Source organism: Lampetra fluviatilis, chromosome 32 (assembly GCF_964198595.1).
Source record: "Lampetra fluviatilis chromosome 32, kcLamFluv1.1, whole genome shotgun sequence".
In the NCBI taxonomy this organism is placed as follows: domain Eukaryota; kingdom Metazoa; phylum Chordata; class Hyperoartia; order Petromyzontiformes; family Petromyzontidae; genus Lampetra; species Lampetra fluviatilis.
The window spans coordinates 11,924,186-11,944,049 of record NC_136306.1 but is presented as its reverse complement, the minus strand read 5'-3'; the positions used below and the strand labels follow the sequence as shown (position 1 = coordinate 11,944,049).

The window sequence follows — 19,864 nt, the reverse complement described above, 5'->3', positions numbered from 1 at the left end:
CTGTGTGTGTGTAGACTTGTATCTGGTGTGTTTCATTTACCACAGGCGCTGTGTGTGTAGACTTGTATCTGGTGTGTTTCATTCACCACAGGCGCTGTGTGTGTGTAGACTTGTATCTGGTGTGCTTCATTCACCACAGGCGCTGTGTGTGTGTAGACTTGCATCTGGTGTGTTTCATTCACCACAGGCGCTGTGTGTGTGTAGACTTGTATCTGGTGTGCTTCATTCACCACAGGCGCTGTGTGTGTGTAGACTTGTATCTGGTGTGTTTCATTCACTACAGGCGCTGTGTGTGTGTAGACTTGTATCTGGTGTGTTTCATTCACCACAGGCGCTGTGTGTGTGTAGACTTGTATCTGATGTGTTTCATTCACCACAGGCGCTGTGTGTGTGTAGACTTGTATCTGGTGTGTTTCATTCACTACAGGCGCTGTGTGTGTGTAGACTTGTATCTGGTGTGTTTCATTCACCACAGGCGCTGTGTGTGTGTAGACTTGTATCTGATGTGTTTCATTCACCACAGGCGCTGTGTGTGTAGACTTGTATCTGGTGTGTTTCATTCACTACAGGCGCTGTGTGTGTGTAGACTTGCATCTGGTGTGTTTCATTCACCACAGGCGCTGTGTGTGTGTAGACTTGTATCTGGTGTGTTTCATTCACTACAGGCGCTGTGTGTGTGTAGACTTGTATCTGGTGTGTTTCATTCACCACAGGCGCTGTGTGTGTGTAGACTTGTATCTGGTGTGTTTCATTCACCACAGGCGCTGTGTGTGTGTAGACTTGTATCTGGTGTGTTTCATTCACCACAGGCGCTGTGTGTGTGTAGACTTGTATCTGGTGTGTTTCATTCACCACAGGCGCTGTGTGTGTGTAGACTTGTATCTGATGTGTTTCATTCACCACAGGCGCTGTGTGTGTGTAGACTTGTATCTGGTGTGTTTCATTCACCACAGGCGCTGTGTGTGTAGACTTGTATCTGGTGTGTTTCATTCACTACAGGCGCTGTGTTCATAGCGCACGATCGAGGTTATCGCGAGGAATTGTCATGTACTTCACTTAACGAAATTAAGTTTCTAACCTCTTGTTTAATGTCTTTTAATAACTGTAGTTGGGTGTAGTTTGGTTGTAGGCAGTGCTGTACATGCTGTTTTAAACGTTACTTGTGTTGGGGTGTGATCTTGGTATATAGTATTGCACATTGTACAGCTACAACACGTTTTGAATGTTGTTTGATCAATGGGATTAACGCAAGCTCCTACACTATCATCGTTATTAAGTTCTACAGTACTCTTATTAGCCTAACTTTGTTTGTCATGCAAAGGGCTAAATGCTAAGTTCAGCCACAGGGAGACGTCCCCCCCCCCCAGCTCCCGGCTTGAACCTTTCCACCGCTGAGGTTGGATCCCAGCACATCGTCAACATCAGTCGTGCCACACGCACACAGCGGTGCAGTCGGGACTCTTGCCGACGACTTGTGTTCGTCATGCTGCATTGCATCTGTCCATGGAGAAGGGTCATTGCCCGAAACGTCGCCGGTTATATTTATTTATTTTAAGGCCACGGTGTTATTGACAAATGTGTTTGAGGTTGGTAGTGTTGTTAAATCTGCAGTGGATTGGTACTGTGAGGAGCACTTCAGTTGGCTACCTGCTAAGACTGGCACGACTGCCTATGTGCTGCTATAGAGCTACATTAACGTGATAATTTATACTTTTTATAATGATCCTGACTTTTTGAAGTCACAGCGGCCACCAACTGTTAATAATGCCACTTGTGTGCTGTTTTTTGTGTGTGTTAACAGGTCACGCGATCTTCGAGGAGGAGGACGAGGACATTTACTATATGCTCTGTGTAGCAGGCAAAACGTTGACATTCAAATAACAAAACATTTCTTAACTCAATTGGAAAATTTCGTCTTCTCTCCAAAACATATAAAACGATAACGTTTTGAAAGCACAAACGCCAAATTCGCCCGCAGCCTGTTTCCAACATCGAGCTCCCATCACCATGGCAAAGGACCAGCTGGAACTTCGCTCGGACATCTTCGTCAATGACAATGACAGCAGGGACAGCGGAGAGGATGGCTACCCGGTGCCCTCCGAGGCAGACAAAGTGACCATCAGGTAGATGGAGAGAGAGAGAGATGCACCAACACCGCTCCACTGCCACTCACTCCAACTAAGGCTCTGTCGGTCTCTATCTGTTCTATTCTTGCGTACGGCAGCAATGCGTTCGGGAGCTCGAATGCCAATGTCGAGGTCCGCTAACCACGGGTAGGGCTTCAGGAGAGAGTTTGTGGCGTTTTGGTTTTTCTCCGTTAAAAGGGGCGCAGACTACAGCGGGTTACTACAGTGTGTGTGTGTGTTTTTTATCTCTGAAATGTGGGGTCACGATAACCTCTTGTCGAGACGATTACGTTTACATGGAATTTTTATTTAAACTTGTGGTGATGTTAGGCACTTTGCTTTATAGAAAGCCAGCCACAATTGATGGAAAGGTGTGAATAAGATTGCGAGGCAAATATGACAACTGGTTGTGCCCTAACAGCTACCCATCCGCTTCCATGGTGCTTCTAAATACTTGTGAGAGGCAGACACACGTTGGACATTGCTACAGAGTTCATGCGTCTGCATGATTTTTATTCCTTGTCAAAAGTAATGGCACTGGAAAGGTGAGAGCCTGGTTTCGATTTTCACACCGTCAGCCAACTGTGATTTAGACGAATTCCGTTCCGGTCACTAATAATTGCATTAAAAAACAGCATGTCATCGTAGATTTGGTTTTTGCACTTAATCTGGCCGAATTCCAGCTCTGAGAGTTAAAACGAATACATGGGCTCGACTCTTGTGACTGGCGTTCCTCTGTTCGGCAGTGCGCGTGGGGGAGTGTGACGCCGAGTGCGGCTAGGAGGGTCACTCGATGAGATTTCAGAAACTAAAAGTTGAGCGACGTCTCCTCCCGTGGACTCTTCTTGAGCATGCTGTGCTGCGCGGCGAGAGTTCTGGAGGATTCTGAGACTTACGACACCGCCGATGTCGTAATTGGGATGAAACCTTGTGGGGATGCTGGCGACAAGATTGGACCCGTCGTTCTCGTGTCTAAAATTGCACCCAGCCGGCAATGATCTCTGAGTGAAGTCAATGCAATTCTCGGTGATTAAAGATGATTAAATTATTTAGATATTGAGGAAAGATTTCATTTATAAGTGTGCAGCGCTTGACAGAAGAGAATATTCATCATGATCAGACAGCCAATATACAACATTAAATGATGTATGGAATCAGAATCAGAAACGGTTTTAATCGCCATGTGAGTTTGCACAAACAAGAATCGGTTGGCTGTGGAGAGCGGTGACCGTGCTAATGGAGTTATCACGAAGCGAGTGGCTTGATTTGTCTGCTGCTGGGAATGCCGTTAGCAAAATTAACAACATCGTGTTTAAGTTCAGGACAGAGTCACAACTTTCATAAAATGTCAGTGTTTGTTCAAACACCTGTGCAACAATTGAAGGATGCTTTTCAATGTAAATTACCCAAGTTTCAAGCTATATATTAAAACAATTTGGTACTGAAAGAAAGGCAATGGCTTGCCGCTAGGAGAAGAGTTAAATAAGTAATTGAAATGTTGAGCAGGTGTGTACATTCAGTTTCCATGAATCACGATGTGTGTGCGTGACGGTGCTAATAGCCGTAATTTACCCCTGGTGGCCACGCACAGTGCACACCCGTTTAATTATTAACACTCGGGAAGCGTACACAGCAGCGTGCCTTTTATTATACAACCTCTCATCTGGTACACACCACACGTAAATGTTATCGATGCTGTATTGTTGTTTAATTTTCTGTGTTTACACAGCTCTGAGATTGCGTTTTATTGCTGGATGTGTCATTGCCGTGGGGTTGGGGATGTTTGCTTAATCCTTGAGTTGCACCGCCCATCCTTGTATGAGAGGAAAGTTCATTGCCACCTTTGCTGTCCGTTCTTTTCGCAGTCAATACGATGAACAGTTTGAAACTGAAAGTGCCAACTTTCTCAATGGTGGAGTAAAGAAATATGATGTAAGTCTTTTGTTTCCAACATTCTTACCCACATTTACCTGTTTAGACAATACACACCGTCAATTTAAAAGTCGTATAAACTGTGTTACAGTAAACAGACATGTGTTGATTATCAATCATGGGTTAAGTGCGGGCCTGTCGGGCGTTGTAACTTGTAAGAGCCTCACTGAAATCGGGTGCGCTTGACCTCACCACTCGCGTTTCTGAACCCGCCCGACGTTTCGTCTTTCCGAGATCCTCTTCTCTGACCCGCCCGCCATCGTCGCCGTGGCCGTCATCGTTAAGGGGATGTCGAGCATGGTCACGCATTCCAACTTGAGAGAGAAAACAAATACAGTTGTGTGTGTGTGTGCTGCTGTTTATCGTGGCCTCCGTAGTCGTGGTGTCGAGTTTCTATGTTTGCGTACGAGCAAACGTGGGGTTTTTGGCAGTTGCAAAATGTTGTTTTTGCATCGTGAAGCCGTGTGTTTGTTCGGCTGTTCTGCAATGAAACGTGAAAATGGAATGTGTCGGGCCTCCCATTCCGCTATATTTCTGTACTGCCCTTTATTTTAAATTATGCATGTTTGATAAAACAACTATTTCATGTCCATAATGTGGAACTGTACTCCATATCGTTCCAACTTTGATTCATGGAGATGCCATAAAGTTATAGTTGACATTACGCTTCACAGAAAGTAAAATTGGCACTCTTCAGTGCATGCACATTGGTCACGAATCTCTCTGTAGACCATCAAAGTTCTGTTCCTCCACCATCATTTGATCGATGTCAAGACTTTGATCGTCATTATCTGCTGTAAACGGAAAAGGCTGTCTATAAATATAATTGTATTTGAAAATGTAGTAAACAAACCCATATTTAAATAAAGCCTTGTGACAGCTCAAATGCAGAGAACAGCATTTACAACTCTGTATACTCTACATTACGAGTCATTTATTAGGCATATAAATTCGACCACCTATCAAACCTCTACGGAAGTTGTTGCTTTCAGTTTAATATGCGTACACTTCTGGCCAAGTGCGATTGGCGTTTGTAAGCCAGCACAACAAGTGAGCAGTGTGCCCGCTCTCTCTGGATACCTGTGCGACGACTCCCACGGCACTCGCCAGTGTGCAAGGTTCAGGCACGTCTGGCGAGACGCAAGATCATCCGGCTGCTGTCCCATTGCAAACGTTGAGCTTTTCTCTTCTTTGTGTTTTCAGCAACATGAGGGCAGAGAGTCCTTTGGGATGTCTGTGTTCAACCTCAGCAACGCCATCATGGGCAGCGGGATCCTGGGCCTCTCGTTTGCCATGGCCAACACGGGCATCCTGCTCTTCATGTGAGTACTGCCGCCGTAGAACGTCGCTCGCGGCGCCCCATGCGCTTCAAAGCCACACGGCGGACGACGTGTGTGTGCGTGCGTGCGTGCGTGTGTGTGTGCGTGCGTGTGTGTGTGTGCGTGTCCGTGCCTGCGTGTGTGTGCGTGCGTGTGTGCATGCGTGTGTGCATGTGTGTGTGCATGTGTGTGTGTGTGCGTGTGTGTGTGCGTGCGTGTGTGTGTGTGCGTTTGTGGGAGCGGGAGCTGCGCTATGAATCCGGCGACTCGAGTTCGGTTCCCTCTCATGGCCAACACGAATATCTGAGCCTCCCCTAGGTCAACTTGGCCTCAAATGAGTACCTGATGTGGTGTGTAAACATCGCCACTGGGGAGACAAAGGCGGTCGGGCATGTTGCTGGCCACCCACCCCCTCGTGTGCCGTGCTGACCTTCATAGGCACTCGCGAACAGCTTGCTAAGGCTACATGGTGGATCTTTGTCTTATTGTTTGTGTATTTAATGCTGGACGTTTAGAGGTTGTATGTAGTTTTGAACGTAGATGCGTAAGTATTCGGCATAAAGCGTGAGCTTTAGTTAAAATCGGTCCTGGATTGAAACGCAATGGCACGAGACTAACATACCAACATACCAGGTTGACTGACGTGGATATATCGTACTTGTACCTGCACAAACATAACTTTGGATTTGCATAGGTTTATTCACCAGTTAGCCTTCAAGTGTCTGTCTCAACACAACCACGCACGCCCACAGCTGCGCAGTCCTTCTTGTGAAAATGTTTTCACGGTGTGTATATGTTTCGTTGAGCAGCAGTCATAGATAATTGTACAAATACCACCAGGTAGGGAGGGGAGGATGGAAATTGAACCCAATGCTGACTCGGTATGATTTGTCACGGGCATTGACATCTGAGAAGCCGCCAGGTCACCTTTGATTATGACACATTCGTAATTTTCCGCCCCGCCACAACAATGCAGAGTTCTCGCGTGAAATCTTTATGCTTCCGGCCACCACGAGACGGAGAGAGACGCGCCGCTTGCACTGGCGTGCAGCGATGTTGGCGTGTGACGCTGCACATCTTCTCTCTCGGTGTGGCGAGTGAGCCGGGGGGGAATCAAGACAGGCACATGTCGTTTTGCCACGGAGGCATCACCTCAAAGTGTGTTATTTGTTTAATTGAAACAGCTGGTTCACCAGTGCATTTGACATGTGCAAAGAAAAAAAAGAAACATCCGAAAAAGGAATGCAATCCTACAGAGATTTTAACGTTAATGCTCTGTCTTAACGTTTTGCAGCCAATGTCTTAACGCTTTAAGCTCTCCACCGTATGGAATGTTTTGCCATGATAGCGGTTTTTACTGTCAATGAAACAACTTGTAAGGTGGGCCTGTGCGTCAGGGATGGCTGTAGCGAGGTTAACATTTGCGTATTGATCGTAGGTCCGGTTTGAAGGACAGCGCTCTTCGCTTGCATCTCAGCAGAATAAAATTTATAATCGCGGTTCAGAGCCCTTTGTCAATCCACTGCAGGATAAGTCTTCCCCCCCCCGCATGCCGTGTCGTCGTGGGGGTTTGACCATACTTCAACACGATGGCCAGTGCGTTGTCAGTGTAGTGGGTTGGCTAGGGCTGGTTCAGATATCACTCGGCGTTGGTTTTTGGCTCTGGCTACCGCTGCACCACCACTCAACTCCCAACCTGGTGTCAGTGTCATTAATGCAACGAGCACATTTTCTGTGCAGTGCTATGCATTAAAAGCCAGCAACTTTTTTTATGTAACTCAAGAGGGCCTGAAAGTCGGCACAATCAATATGGCTCCTCGCCACCGAGTCTGAGCGATAATTTGTTACCCGGCTAGCCGCTGTCATGCGGCATTGGCACAGCTCTCTGTGGGGAAAGAGATAAGATATCACAGATATGGGATGGTGTGCTCTCTCTGCGGAGCAGGAGCATGTTCCTGTGGCTCGCTGCTTCATACAGGGCCAAACTCTGAATCCAGGGCTCATCGGTTGCGCTCAAAAGTCATCCTAAATTTTGTGAGAATGGTCAAACAGGCAAGGAATCGGCGTGGACGTAAAATATCCCATCAGTGATTTTATCAAAATATAGTCATCGCCTCTCTTGTGTCACGAACATATTTATAAATTTAGTTACAGATCTCTTCTAAAGTCCAATTTGTTCTCTATATGTACCCTCTGCTGCCGAGTAAAAAGTGCCAAAACTCCCACAAGTCCACACTTGACTCGTCCCGTACATGGACAACACCGATTTGCTAAAATATACAAAGAGTGGCTTTGTAGCATTACATCGAAGGCCGGTCCGTCATCTTTTGCGCAAACATGCGCCGCGTCCGTGTTATCGCGCACGTGCTCTCGGCTCGGATTAAAAGTTTTACTTACGCGAGCGGACTGTGCGTTCATTTGTAGATACAGTCCACGTCTGTGGCACCTGTGTACAGTGTGCGGAAATGGGTGGGGGGAAGCGATTGACCAAGAGGCTGCGAATGAAGAGAAGCAGCCCGGAGAGGGTGACAGCGATCCGACTTGCCTCGTCCGTCGCTGACGCACGTCCCACGCGTGCGTCAGCGAACCTTGCGGAAGACTTATTGCCCAGCGTGTTGTATCTCATTGACGAAGTTCGAGCAACCCGACACCGCAGTTTTATTTGTTTTGCTCCGTCCCACGACTAGTGAGATACAGAGGGGCCTCCGCACTGGCGCTTGAGATGAAAACGGAACTCGCCCGCCCACCGCCGTTTTCTCTCGTGTGTGGCACGAGAGAAAAGTAAAAAGTCTTGAGACGTGTTATCAGTCGAATTCCCAAGTCTCTTCCACCGATCCAAGGAGGCGGTTAGATGCTCTATGGATCGCAGCGACGCCGCCACGGTGTTGCACGGACGGTCAATTCGTCCGGTGACGTTCGACTGTTTGGTCTTCACCGCAGTCGCAGTTTGGCGATTCTTTCATCTTCCGCTCGTGGTAGGTGGGCACGTCTCCCACGCAGCCATTGGGGCACGGTTTAGCGAGGTCCACAGTTGTCGTACTCCTCGCCCACCGCCACCTCCTTCCACCCCCCACCCCGACTTATGAACAGTCGCTGTGATTCGACAGCTTGTGGACATTGGCGCTCCTCCACGGATGAAGAAATTGCGTGTAAATTGGCGTAGCAGCTTTTGGGAAAACAAGCGGCGTGTCAGATTCTGCGTAATGCGATAATGTACCCACTGTAGCAAGCGCAGCCTCTCTGCCAGGAGCCTCGCGTGGGGGTCATCGCGAGCCGCAGCCTGTGAAGAGGTCCTGAGAACGGATCGTTAAAAACGCCCGCAGGTTTATGTTGCCTGCCGAGGCAGCCGCTTTTCACTACGTCCACGGTGAATAACGTCGACACGGCGTAGACCGCCACGGCTGGGACGTAGCTGGGTTGGTCAGAACGGCAGGAAAAATCATCGCCCTTGAGATCGCAAATCTCGCACATTGGCAGTGGCCGAGTGGGTCTCACCGCCAGGGTGTGTTGTCTTCTGTGGAGAGGCTGTCTCACACACGACGTGCGTAGCCATTTGTGAACCCACTGCTGGATAAGAGCCCCCCCCCCACACCGTGGGGGGGGTTGTTTGAGCATGCTTCACCACATTGGTTAGCGTGGTGTGGGGGGGGGGAGTCATCACGGATATGTGGAAAATGTCCCGGGTGGCTGAGGATCCTCAGTACAAACAAACAACCCATTTGCTTGTAGGAGCATGGGGGCAGTCGACGGTTGTTGTCGGTTGTTTGCACGCAGGGCGCCGGGCGAGTTGCGAGTTGCGTTCACGTCGCCGTTCGGCATCCTTTGTTCACGTACATCGCAGCTGCCTCCTAGCGCAGCCCGGCGGTGCGCGTCGACGACATTCACGTGACCAGACCTTCATCCTTTCCCGAGTTAGATGGGCCCCCCTCAACAGCCCACAGTCGGGCACCGTTATGTCACGGGGGGGTGGGGGGGGCATGCCTGTGACGACGTGGGGCCACGGGAGGGAACGTGGCGCGCGACCGCAGAGTCGTCCGCTGTCGTAAACCCGTGCGAGTGTTGCATCAGAAGGCGGTCGGGGAGCAAAGTGGGCTGTGCGGCATTTGCCTAGAAAGAATGTCGACGCGGTGGGCTTCGTGGTCATCGTTAATTATTTACGGTGTGTTGCCACCCGAGTGTCGGGTTGTGGTAAGCACAATCGTGTTGACGCAATGTATGCGGAAAGATTATTTTGCTTTGGAGGGGCAGGCATTGTGGTCAAGGAATTCAGGGAAATGGAATGGTTCACTAGGTACAGGTCCGATTATGCTGTCAATGTCCTATGTACTAGAATTGTTGAAATGTGGATATTCGATCCGGCATTCAGAGTTCAACTTTCATGCAATATTTGCACATTCCTGCTTTCCCTGTCCTCGCGATACACCCGTGCACTTTTAGTTTGTCGGTAACCAATAAAATCACCTGAATGACTATTTGCTTAAGTGAAATATCTGTCGAGTCATTTTGCCGTTCAGTGCTTTGAAGATCGTTGTTTGATCTTGTGCCTTACGAGTATGCGGCCGCTTCGTTGCAGAGTTCTGCTCTTCGGCGTGGCTGTCCTGTCGCTGTACTCGGTGCATCTCTTGCTGGTCACGTCGGACACTGCCGGTAAGCCGGCGCTCGTGGCAAACACCAGACGCCAGACTCTTTGTCGACGTTGCAACAGTACTTGAGTTTCGAACAACACGCAGAAATGTGGAAAAAACACTCGGCCTTTGTGCACTTTTCAAGGAGGCGTCATCATTTCCTGAAGAAGTGCATTGTGGTCCTCTTGCTTAGCACGGTTGGCTACGTACGGTGTGGAAGAAGTTCAACATACATACATACAAGGCCACCATCAAAATAAATACAGGTTCCCCTTGCTAGATGCGGCAGTCGTGGATGCGTTAAAAAAAGTGGCTCGCAAAGAAAAACTGCACGAGACAGCTGCCTGCCGAGTCGCGCACACTGTACACACAGTACACACACACAGTACACACACAGTACGTACACGGTACACACACGGTACACACACACCGTACACACCACACACAGCACACACACAGGACACACCGTACACACACATGGTACACACAGTACACACCACACACAGTACACACGCACACAGCACACACACAGGACACACAGTACACACACACAGTACAACGTTGTGCCACGTCCGACCACAAATCCGCATGTTGAGTGAATTCAAACCGCATAGAGCAAATTTTAGGTAGAAATTGGTTGGCCGCATTTACAGCGCGACATTGCACAAACAGAACCGACATGGAGCGAGGGAGGCCTGAATGGGTAAATGTGACCGACCTGACAGCAGCAGTGGTACAGGCTGCTTTCGGCCTCATAAGGATTCATCAGTACAGTACAGCCACGAATGCGACGCTGATGCAAAGTGTGCGTCGAGCAGCCATATACGTGGAGTCCACACTCCCGCACTAAGGGACCCATTAGCTTGGCTAATGGCAGCAACAGTGACATCTGTTATTGTATGTGGCTGCACCGTGGTGACCGTGACACTGCGTTGGAACTAGTCGTTCTGTTTGTATGAATGCACATGTTTGATTGTGGGCGTGAACTTTGTCGAAGGATACGCACACGTGACGTTGTGTGTGTGTGTGTGGAGTGGTACCGATGTTCTACTCAGTGTTGTAACATATGGCTGGATTGCTAGATCTCTGTCAAGGGCTGAATTTTAATGAAGTCAGCTGTACTTGGGTGCTTGTGAAACTCTGAACACAGACGGGGGAGGGGGGGGGCGCCCTGTCTAATGAGTTCATTTTGTCCTGTGCTCATTGGTAACAGCCGTTCTCGCTGGTGATACCCACACTGCACCTCACCACAAGCGTTTGCCTATTGACTTACAACAATTTACATTAAGCACTGCTCAGTGATCAAGCAAGAGGTAATTTAGATGTATATTTTTTACATTGTTGTTACTTTTGAAAATTTACAGTCCTTTTGTAATTGGCACGGTTTGCTACATATGGTGCGAAAGAAGTTGAACGTACCTGGTGGTCATGGCAGTTGTTTGACGATCCTTCATCATGGTGGACCGTGTTGGTTGGTCAAGGGGTGGTCCAGAACCAGTTGAGATACCAGCTTCTCGGTGCAATTCACTCGCCACCATTCTACGTTGCTTTGTCCTTTTCAGAAAATAAAATGTCTTAATCTACAGAAATACAAAATAAATAAATATCAACATCTAAAAAATGCATTCAATCAAAACAATGTTCAGATACAGTCATTAGGAAGTTTGTTTTGGTGGTGACAAATCTTTTCGCAAAAACGTCACCCACTGCTCCGTTTATTTTGTTGTTTTAGGCACAAAGTCGTACGAGCAGCTCGGCTTCCTTGCTTTCAAACTTCCTGGAAAGCTGTCTGCAGCCGGCGCTATCACCTTGCAGAATGTCGGAGGTGAGCTCATTGTCATTTCCGCTCTTTTTACCGCCTTCCGTTCAGGGAAATATTCGTGTTTTTCCTAAAGCCCACCCCACTCGAGCATTGCTGAGAGCGCAGCAAGGTTTGTTGCTGAACCCCTGTGATCGCTACACCCCCCTTGTGGGCGGGGTGGGGGGGCCCTGGTTGTTGTGAAGGGGCCCTTCGGAGCCACGCTGGGTGTTTCAGGTTCAACTCGGCACCGCCGCTGTTGCACGGCGTGTGCGCGTGTGTGTGTGTGTGTGCGCGTGTGTGCGTGCGTGTGTGTGTGTGTGTGCGTGCGTGTGTGTGTGCGTGTGCGTGCGTGCGTGCGTGTGTGTGCTTGCGTGCGTGTGCGTGCGTGCGCGTGTGCGTGCGCGTGTTCGTGCGTGTGTGAGGCTGCTGTTCAAATAAGTGGTGCTTTGTTGCCGGATTTGCAGTTCTCTGCTCGTGATGGTAATTCCATGTTCCTATGGCGAGGGCAAGTACAATTTATGGGACGGCTACAAATGCAATGCAAATGTTTATAAATATAATCCGCCTAATGTCCTTTTTTAATCCCCAAACGTAGATTGGGGTTAAATTTGTTGTTCTTTTTTAAGCACCAAAGTGGGTTGCCTTCAAACTTACTTCAGCCAACCTTGCAACGTGCAGTGAATTATAAAATCTCGTGTTTGGCATCCCTTGTTCTGCTGTCGTATTATACATTTGAAATAAATGTTATATATTTTTATAATTACTATTTTGCAAAGCCTCCAGAAATCCTCAAATTTCCCCGAACAGGCCACTGGTAATCTCCACGGTGCATCAACAGCCCCCGCGTCTGTCGGAGCCCCACGCTTTAAAGATGCAAATTAGAGCTCCTTTGCAGCGTGCTATTTCATTATTGATGCGCCCTTTTCCAGCAACGTGATGGAATTATTTCTTCCGCCACACGATATCATTTATCTTTGCCATTTTCTTTGTTCGTATTTTGTGAAGGCCTTTTGCCTACGGGCAATGCTGCTGTTATTTTTATTATTCCGCTATAGTTTGTTTTGTTACGTATGTTAATGCGCGCATTTATAATCGGGTACGTTAAACGGCAAATGCGGTGCCTCGCGCCCCAACTCGATGGCTGAGTTTCATTCCCTGGCGCTTGCGCCCTCCTCTCGCGCGTTGTGTGGGAGGCAAGGCAAAGTTGTGCACCTGTGGAGATCCCCGCCTGCGTTGAAGCGGCTCGAGAGATGTTACGCTCAAAGCCCCACTTGTGCGCCGTGTGACGCATTCGTTGAATTGTCGCTGTGCCCCCCCCCCCGCCCCGACTTGTTTCCGTGCAGCCATGTCCAGCTACCTCTTCATCGTGAAGTACGAGCTCCCGGCGGTGATCCGCGCGCTGTGCGACCAGTCCGTCCTGGACGCCAAGTGAGTACGAGCGAGTAGCGGCAAGCCTCGCTGCCGCGGGCCCGCGGCCCATTCGCTCACACGTCCACCTTGTATGCGCGTACGTACGTACGTTGAACTTCTATCGTACCGCACGTAGCTACTAACCGTGCTGATCGGAGGTGCGGAGGAAGGACAACAAACTAAACACAAAAAGCAGTTGTAGCGAAATGAGTTTTAAATCTCGGTGATTTATAAGTGCATAATAGCTCCAGTGGCTTCCTCGTGTCGGAAGGAAGAGCGTTCCGGACGTCTCCAGAAGTGCATCTGAGAGCGCCGCGCGATGCGGTGACCGTCTTTGAGTTCCGTCTTGAGTTCCGTCTTGTTGCTATGACGACATTCGGAAGCAATTCATGATCATCATCGTGAGTCGTGGTCCGTCCACTGCTGCATGAAGGCCTCCCCAAGCCCATGTCATCTCTCTCGATGCTGCGATGAAACGACCCACCTGATGTCATCATGCAAGCTGATTTCATCGCTCCGTTTCCCCGGTTGACTGCCACTGCGTCATTAATCTTGACCATTGGCATCTAATAAATGTGTACAGTAGATTAAGCATGCGTATACTCAATGAGGGTTTGCCGCAAAGGACTTGCCTTGTTAAACAAATAGCATTTGTGATGTGATGAGTTAAAATTCAGAGTTATAGACTGGCTCTTGCTGTGGGAATGTGGAATGTTCCACATTCCCACGGCAAGTATAGGGGCGCCAATGAAACAGATTGCCCCCACCGTGTGACGCTCCTTTAAACGGAGAGTCACGTTGACATATTTCCCTTCTAAATGCTTTCTGGGTAAATGGCAATCTGCTAACTACATAGCGAGTTTACCCGTGGTTCGTCGACGGTGTAATAAATGGGCACACTTTTTGTACTTTCAATAATCCAGAAACAAATTGGCCACTCGAATATAAACCTTGTGTGAGTGTGCACGCGTAATGAGAGTGTCAGGGAGCTAATCAGCCGAGGACACTACACCGTGAGGTCTGCACCTTGGGCATGCTATTAATTCACAACCCAGTGACTTGCTGGGCAAGTGTGATGGATAGCACTTGCCCGAGACTTGGCTTTCGGTGGCTTGGAAAGTGAGTCCCCCAGTCTTGGATGGTGCTGCCAATGTCACGGAACCCAAATGGGTTTACAGAAAATTAAATTGAATTCCGGTTTCTGCCCGATTGCTATTTACAGAGAATGATCGCCATGTCACGCACAATGGTGTTATCTTAAGAGGTGCACGTTTATAAGTATGGCATTCCTGACACCAGATGCGGAATTTATTGCTGGTAGTTTAATGTCATCTTGCAGATGGGCAACATTTACTTGCATATGCGTTATTGTTATAATTGTCTTGTGATAATTCCACTGTGTGTCTTTTCCTTTACCAACTGTCCATAGTTTAGCTGCTGTTGCTGCTGCCAAAACACTAACCAACCACTTGCATTCCTGGTTATTACGAGATAGATGGGTAGATTGCCTAGCTTAGTTGGTATATTGACTAGGTTTATGGGTATATTGAGTAGGTTAGTGGGTCAATGGATGAGTTGATTTGGCGTCAGTTTATGAACACCGACTTTCAAGATTGGTTGGTACAACAAAGCTGCGCCGTCCTGAGCGGTGTTTTATTTTCATCTGGGTGTTAATATATTTTGGTTTGGTTTAGACGACGTATAATTTGCGGCAATGAACATTCACTTGGCATTCAACCGGTTGTTGTCTCCTCCTCGAATGGAGGCGACTGCGCAGGCACGAGAAGGCAATGATGTCACGGCGCCGCTGGTGGCAGCGGTGGCCATTCGTTGGGAGAGAGAGAATCGCCGCTTTTGTTTATCGTAGCCCAGACGCCAGGTGCCGTTTGGCGACACGGCCGAGCGCCGCTGCTGAACAAGTCCCAACGCGGGAGATGCCGGCAGCCCGGACGTCCCGATGAGACGCTCGTCTCGCGAATGTTTGTTGAGACAATAATTGAGAATTTCCATTCAATGGTTGAACGCCGATAACTTCTACTAAGCACGGCCATCACATTTGAAATGTTCCCTGGATGGATCTTATTGTTGGCGCAGCTTCTATCTCGTGTGTAATGTACAGCCATGAAACGTTGTTTTAATTGGAGCGTTGTATCATTCTAGTGCCATTGTGCACGACATCACAGTGATGAGTCCGCTTAGAATGCATATAATTATTTACCAACTTGCTCTTCACATTTGGGTTTTCCACATTTATAGCGTCGGCTGTCACCTGGCCCTTCTCACTCTCCCCAGGTAGCTTTGCCAAGCCGTAGAAAACATCTCTTCTTGCTGGCGCGACGATTGAGCTCCCTTTAGTGCAACACGATCCACGGGCAGCAGCAGCAGCAGATGTAGCAGCAGCAGAAACGCTAGCCTGGCTTTGGCATTCCGTTTTATCCCGCAGGCTTAACACTTCCAGCCACGGGCGATTAGCGAGGTGGAGAGGCTAACTCTGTCTGAGCATCGCAAGTATAGGGCGGCCAGAAACCCGTTCCTTGCTCTCTGGCATTGCAGTATTAAGTTGTAACAATAATGTCTGACCTTGTAGTGCCACAGAGAGAGTGCTCAACTTGTAAGAGCAGAGCGCATGAGTTCAATACCCGGTCGGGAGTCGGCCCAACCCCACACCTCTCTATGCTCAGGTCGAAGAAATTAGTTCCACTTTGGGGAAATCAATATTGGAAATTAATAATAATAGTTGTACAGATAGTCCCCGAGTTACGATGGTCCAACTTACGATATTTAGATCTTACGATGGCGATAGCCATACGACAAAATTGTAAAATATTTTACATTTCGCGCGGCAGCCAAACGCAGCAGCGTACGAGGTACGATACTGTACGTTGGGACGCTGCCAGGATGTACCGTACGCATCTCCCGCCTTGTGTGGTGATACCTCTCACTCTCACCAGCGGTCGACGGAGTTAAGTTGTCTCGGTGTTAGCGCGTGTTAAAAGTTCATATAGGTAGGCTAAGAATTTACCTTGGTTTTTTTTACTTTACATTTTACTGTGCAATACAGTATTGTAATTAATAAATACATACAGTATATAGTTTATACAGTACGGTCCTGTAAATTGCTCTGTTTTGCTAAATTATCACCGTTCTTTAAGACTCGTGGGTAGGCTAGGCCATCTTCGACTTACGATGGGGTCGTCGTAACGCCTCTCCATCGTAAGTAGAGGACTACCCTGTAATTTATTTTACCAATGCAGGGTCTTGCATTGAGATATTTGGCATGGTTAGTTTCAAGTGACGATGTTTTATTGCTGGTACAAACTAAGATACACAAAGAGAAAGGGAACAGCACTCAAAGATCCACAGACGTATTTTGTGACACCCACTTGCTGCGCTGCCATCTCCCGGCCTCCTGTGGGCAGCCCCAGCAAGCTCTTTGAGTTTGAGAGACGGACACGATCCGCCAACCTTCACCCACACGGGGACCACACAAACCGCGACAGTCTGTGCTCCGCGCTAGCGAAGCCCTGTGACTTCTTGGTGGGTTGCTATGGGAAGGTGCAAGTTGAAGTAAACCAACTTCGCCGGGCTCACCCCACCACGTGCTGGCAGCCCCGGTGAGTTTTTTTAGTTTCGCAAACGTACGCGATCCTCCAACCTGTTGGATCGCAGGCGTGGGACCGCGCAAGCCTTGACAGTTTGTCCGCACTGCTGGCCTCAAGTCCCTTCGACTTCTATCCAGGATGGTGCCCTGTCGCTTAGGGAAGGGAGAGTGGTGGAAGGAAAATATAAATTTGTAAAAAGCACCGGGCTCGTCCCCACCATGCCCTGGCAGCCGCGTGCGTCGGTGAGCCATGCGCTATGCGGGGAATCTGTAACTGAGACGCGGTGGTGGGGGGGGGGCGATTGAATTCTGCTTGCGATCGCTCGCTCGCGACGCGACGTGACCCCGCCTTGGCCCCCTGGCCACCGGAGGACGCAAGGCGGTGCTGCCACTGCGGGGTAAATGTCCCGGAGCGGTAGCGGTGATGGCCGAGACTCTGCAAGTGCACTTGGGTACGGTAACGGTGTAATGGGGGACTCGTGGTGGCTAGATTTACACGTGATTTGTGACATGGTTTACCACCCCATGAAGGCGTCTAGACAAACTCCACTGCGGTCTGCTCTGTTTTGAAACGTTAGTTGACTTTGTTCATACCGTGTTGATTGTTTTCCCCATATGGAGCATGATTGAACGTCTCATTTGCGTTTGGTCTGGGTGCGTTTCTGTGTGGATGTGCGTGCGAGCACCTCGCTGTCGTGGTGGCTTAGTGGGTAGCACACGCCCAGTTAGATCCCAGATTACACGGCTTCAACTCTGGCCAAGCAGACCACGACTGACAATTGGATTCTGAATCTGACCTTGCCCTGCCCCGTAAGGTTAATAGAGGCTAAAAAATTAATTGGTGGTGTGGCAACCTCGGGTAGTGGAGAGAGACAACAGCAGCCATGCCTGGCGCTGGAGACTGCCCCACCCCCTCTCCCGCCTGCTGTATCAACTTTAACAGCCACTTTAATTAATAATTTTGTGTGAGCGAAGCTACGAGGATGCCGTTTGTCTTTGTGCGTGTCGAATACACGGCACTCGCAGCCCTCGGTGTTATATAATAATCACCATCTGAAATAATGTTTTAAGTATAAATAAATTGCATTCACATGTGCATTTGCTTATAGTGTCCACCCTCATCGCGCCTTCCTTTGAGAGCTGTCGTGATGATTAACGGTGCTCTTGATATTGACCTGGCCGCGGTCACGCGCTCGCTCCGCAATCGTCACGCAGGGGACAGGCACTCGCGTTATGAGCTATTTCTTGCACCGGCCGGATCTGCTGCCTGCCTGGCTGCCTTGTTTGTATATGGTATGAGGGTTAGCCCCAACACACGGGGGTGACGGGGGGGGGGGGGGCTCTGTAACGAGAGCCCAACCCATACCCCCACCGCACCCAAACTCCAATCGCTGCTCCTCCGCCTCCTCCTCTCGCAAAAGTAGCGTTTCTCTCGTGCATTTACCGATCGGTCTCTCGTTCTAACGCAATTTAAATCTTGTGTTCTCAGTCCCTGGTATCTGAATGGAAACTACTTGGTCATCCTCGTGAGCATCGCGATCATCCTCCCCCTCTCGCTCATGAAGAATATCGGTGAGTCCAGGATTTTGCGTTGCCGTTTTTTCTTTTTGTCGGTCGATGGGCCTGCCCGGCGCATCGGCGCCCTTCTAAAGGTGACCCGGTAACGGTGCGGAGCCGGGGGGGGGGGGGGGGTAACGGGGACCACCGCACGTGGCAGGTCGGGGCACGAACCCTGGCTTTGGCAAAGCGGTGATGACGACGCCCCACCGCTCCCGTGTGATTTGGCTTCCGCAGTCGGTTCGTGTTGAGCCAGGAAATGTGAAAGCCACATTTATATTTGGCACCGTACTGGGGAAAATCCAGCAAGGGGCTGATGCGGTGAGCCGCTGCTGCTGCTGCTGTGTTTAGCCAGAGTTCAAAGCTATGAATCTCAACAAAATCGTGCATGAACACATCTTTGAGGGTTTACGTAACCGGCACATGAACATGCATGAAACTGAACTGTCAAATGAGCATTGATGCCATGTTTTAGTGAAGTAATTATGTTTTTTTTCTCATTCACAGGTTACTTGGGATACACAAGCACCTTCTCCTTGGCCTGCATGGTGTTCTTCCAAATAGTGGTATGTATGCCTTTCTTATTTTAGTAATAAAATAAATAAATGACAAGTCCGTTCATTTGTGGTAGAAAATGCTTTGAAAACAAAACAAACGTAGAGATCTCATAGTGCCTTCTGTTATTGGCCCCAATCACTCCGTCATTCACTGCACACGATAGCAACTTAAAAACGCACTCTCATCCGGCATCTAAACTCGCACGGCACGTTGCCGCATTGGTCAAGAGCGCCTCTGGCTTCATTTGTCATCGGTTAGTCCGGCCTCGCAGCTATCTACACCGGATTCACGTATATATATATTTAATATCCTCTCTCTTTACACACGCAAGACAATTTCGGTACGCGGATATCCTTTTGGTGACTCGGCTGAGACGGATATAGTCGCTCGCCGGCTGGCTGCGACGGCCCGTCACGGAAAACCATTACCCTTGGGGGCTTTGACCCAAGATGCCGAGCTCGCGCTCGCTCCTGTGGACGTGAGCCACCGCAGAGCCGGTTGCCCCGGTACCCGTGAATTTTAACGCGGCAAAGTGGCGGGCAACAGCGGCAGCTGCGACTGGAACGCGTCGCCCGGTGTGCTCCACCGGGTTTGACGCTCGTAATTCCACGCCCGACGACGATGTGCAAATCGCCCGAATGCACTCGATCTCATCGAAAGCTAAGCGGGGTTGAAGCTGAACAGTACTCGCACGCGTGGACTGCCCCTGGATATACCAAAGTGTTGCAGGCGCGGGCTGTGAGTTTGCCAAGATGTTGCGTTACAGCGGTGTATTCTCGAATACGCCTGTGCGTAGCCTTGAGTGTTATTCCCTTGTTATCTATATTTAACTCTCGTTTCCTTCCACATCTCACAACACTCCTTATTAGGAATTGGTCAGCCAACCCATTGCAGACACCTCATGGAAAAAAAAACCTCTGAATACTTCTCTTCTC

General features: G+C 49.1%; 1 protein-coding gene across 3 annotated transcripts in view; it reads left to right on the top strand.

Moving 5' to 3' along the window:
* Nucleotides 1-19,864, top strand: part of LOC144943776 (sodium-coupled neutral amino acid symporter 2-like) — a 70,004-nt gene that overhangs the window by 38,558 nt on the left and 11,582 nt on the right. For all 3 annotated transcript variants that reach the window (XM_078871604.1, XM_078871603.1, XM_078871605.1), the window contains 8 exons: nucleotides 1,802-2,123; nucleotides 3,992-4,058; nucleotides 5,262-5,380; nucleotides 9,951-10,024; nucleotides 11,735-11,827; nucleotides 13,147-13,231; nucleotides 18,304-18,386; nucleotides 18,879-18,937. In XM_078871604.1, coding sequence (XP_078727730.1) covers nucleotides 2,008-2,123; nucleotides 3,992-4,058; nucleotides 5,262-5,380; nucleotides 9,951-10,024; nucleotides 11,735-11,827; nucleotides 13,147-13,231; nucleotides 18,304-18,386; nucleotides 18,879-18,937 — 696 coding nt within the window. In that variant the 5' untranslated portion in view covers nucleotides 1,802-2,007. The remainder of the gene's footprint in view (nucleotides 1-1,801; nucleotides 2,124-3,991; nucleotides 4,059-5,261; nucleotides 5,381-9,950; nucleotides 10,025-11,734; nucleotides 11,828-13,146; nucleotides 13,232-18,303; nucleotides 18,387-18,878; nucleotides 18,938-19,864) is intronic.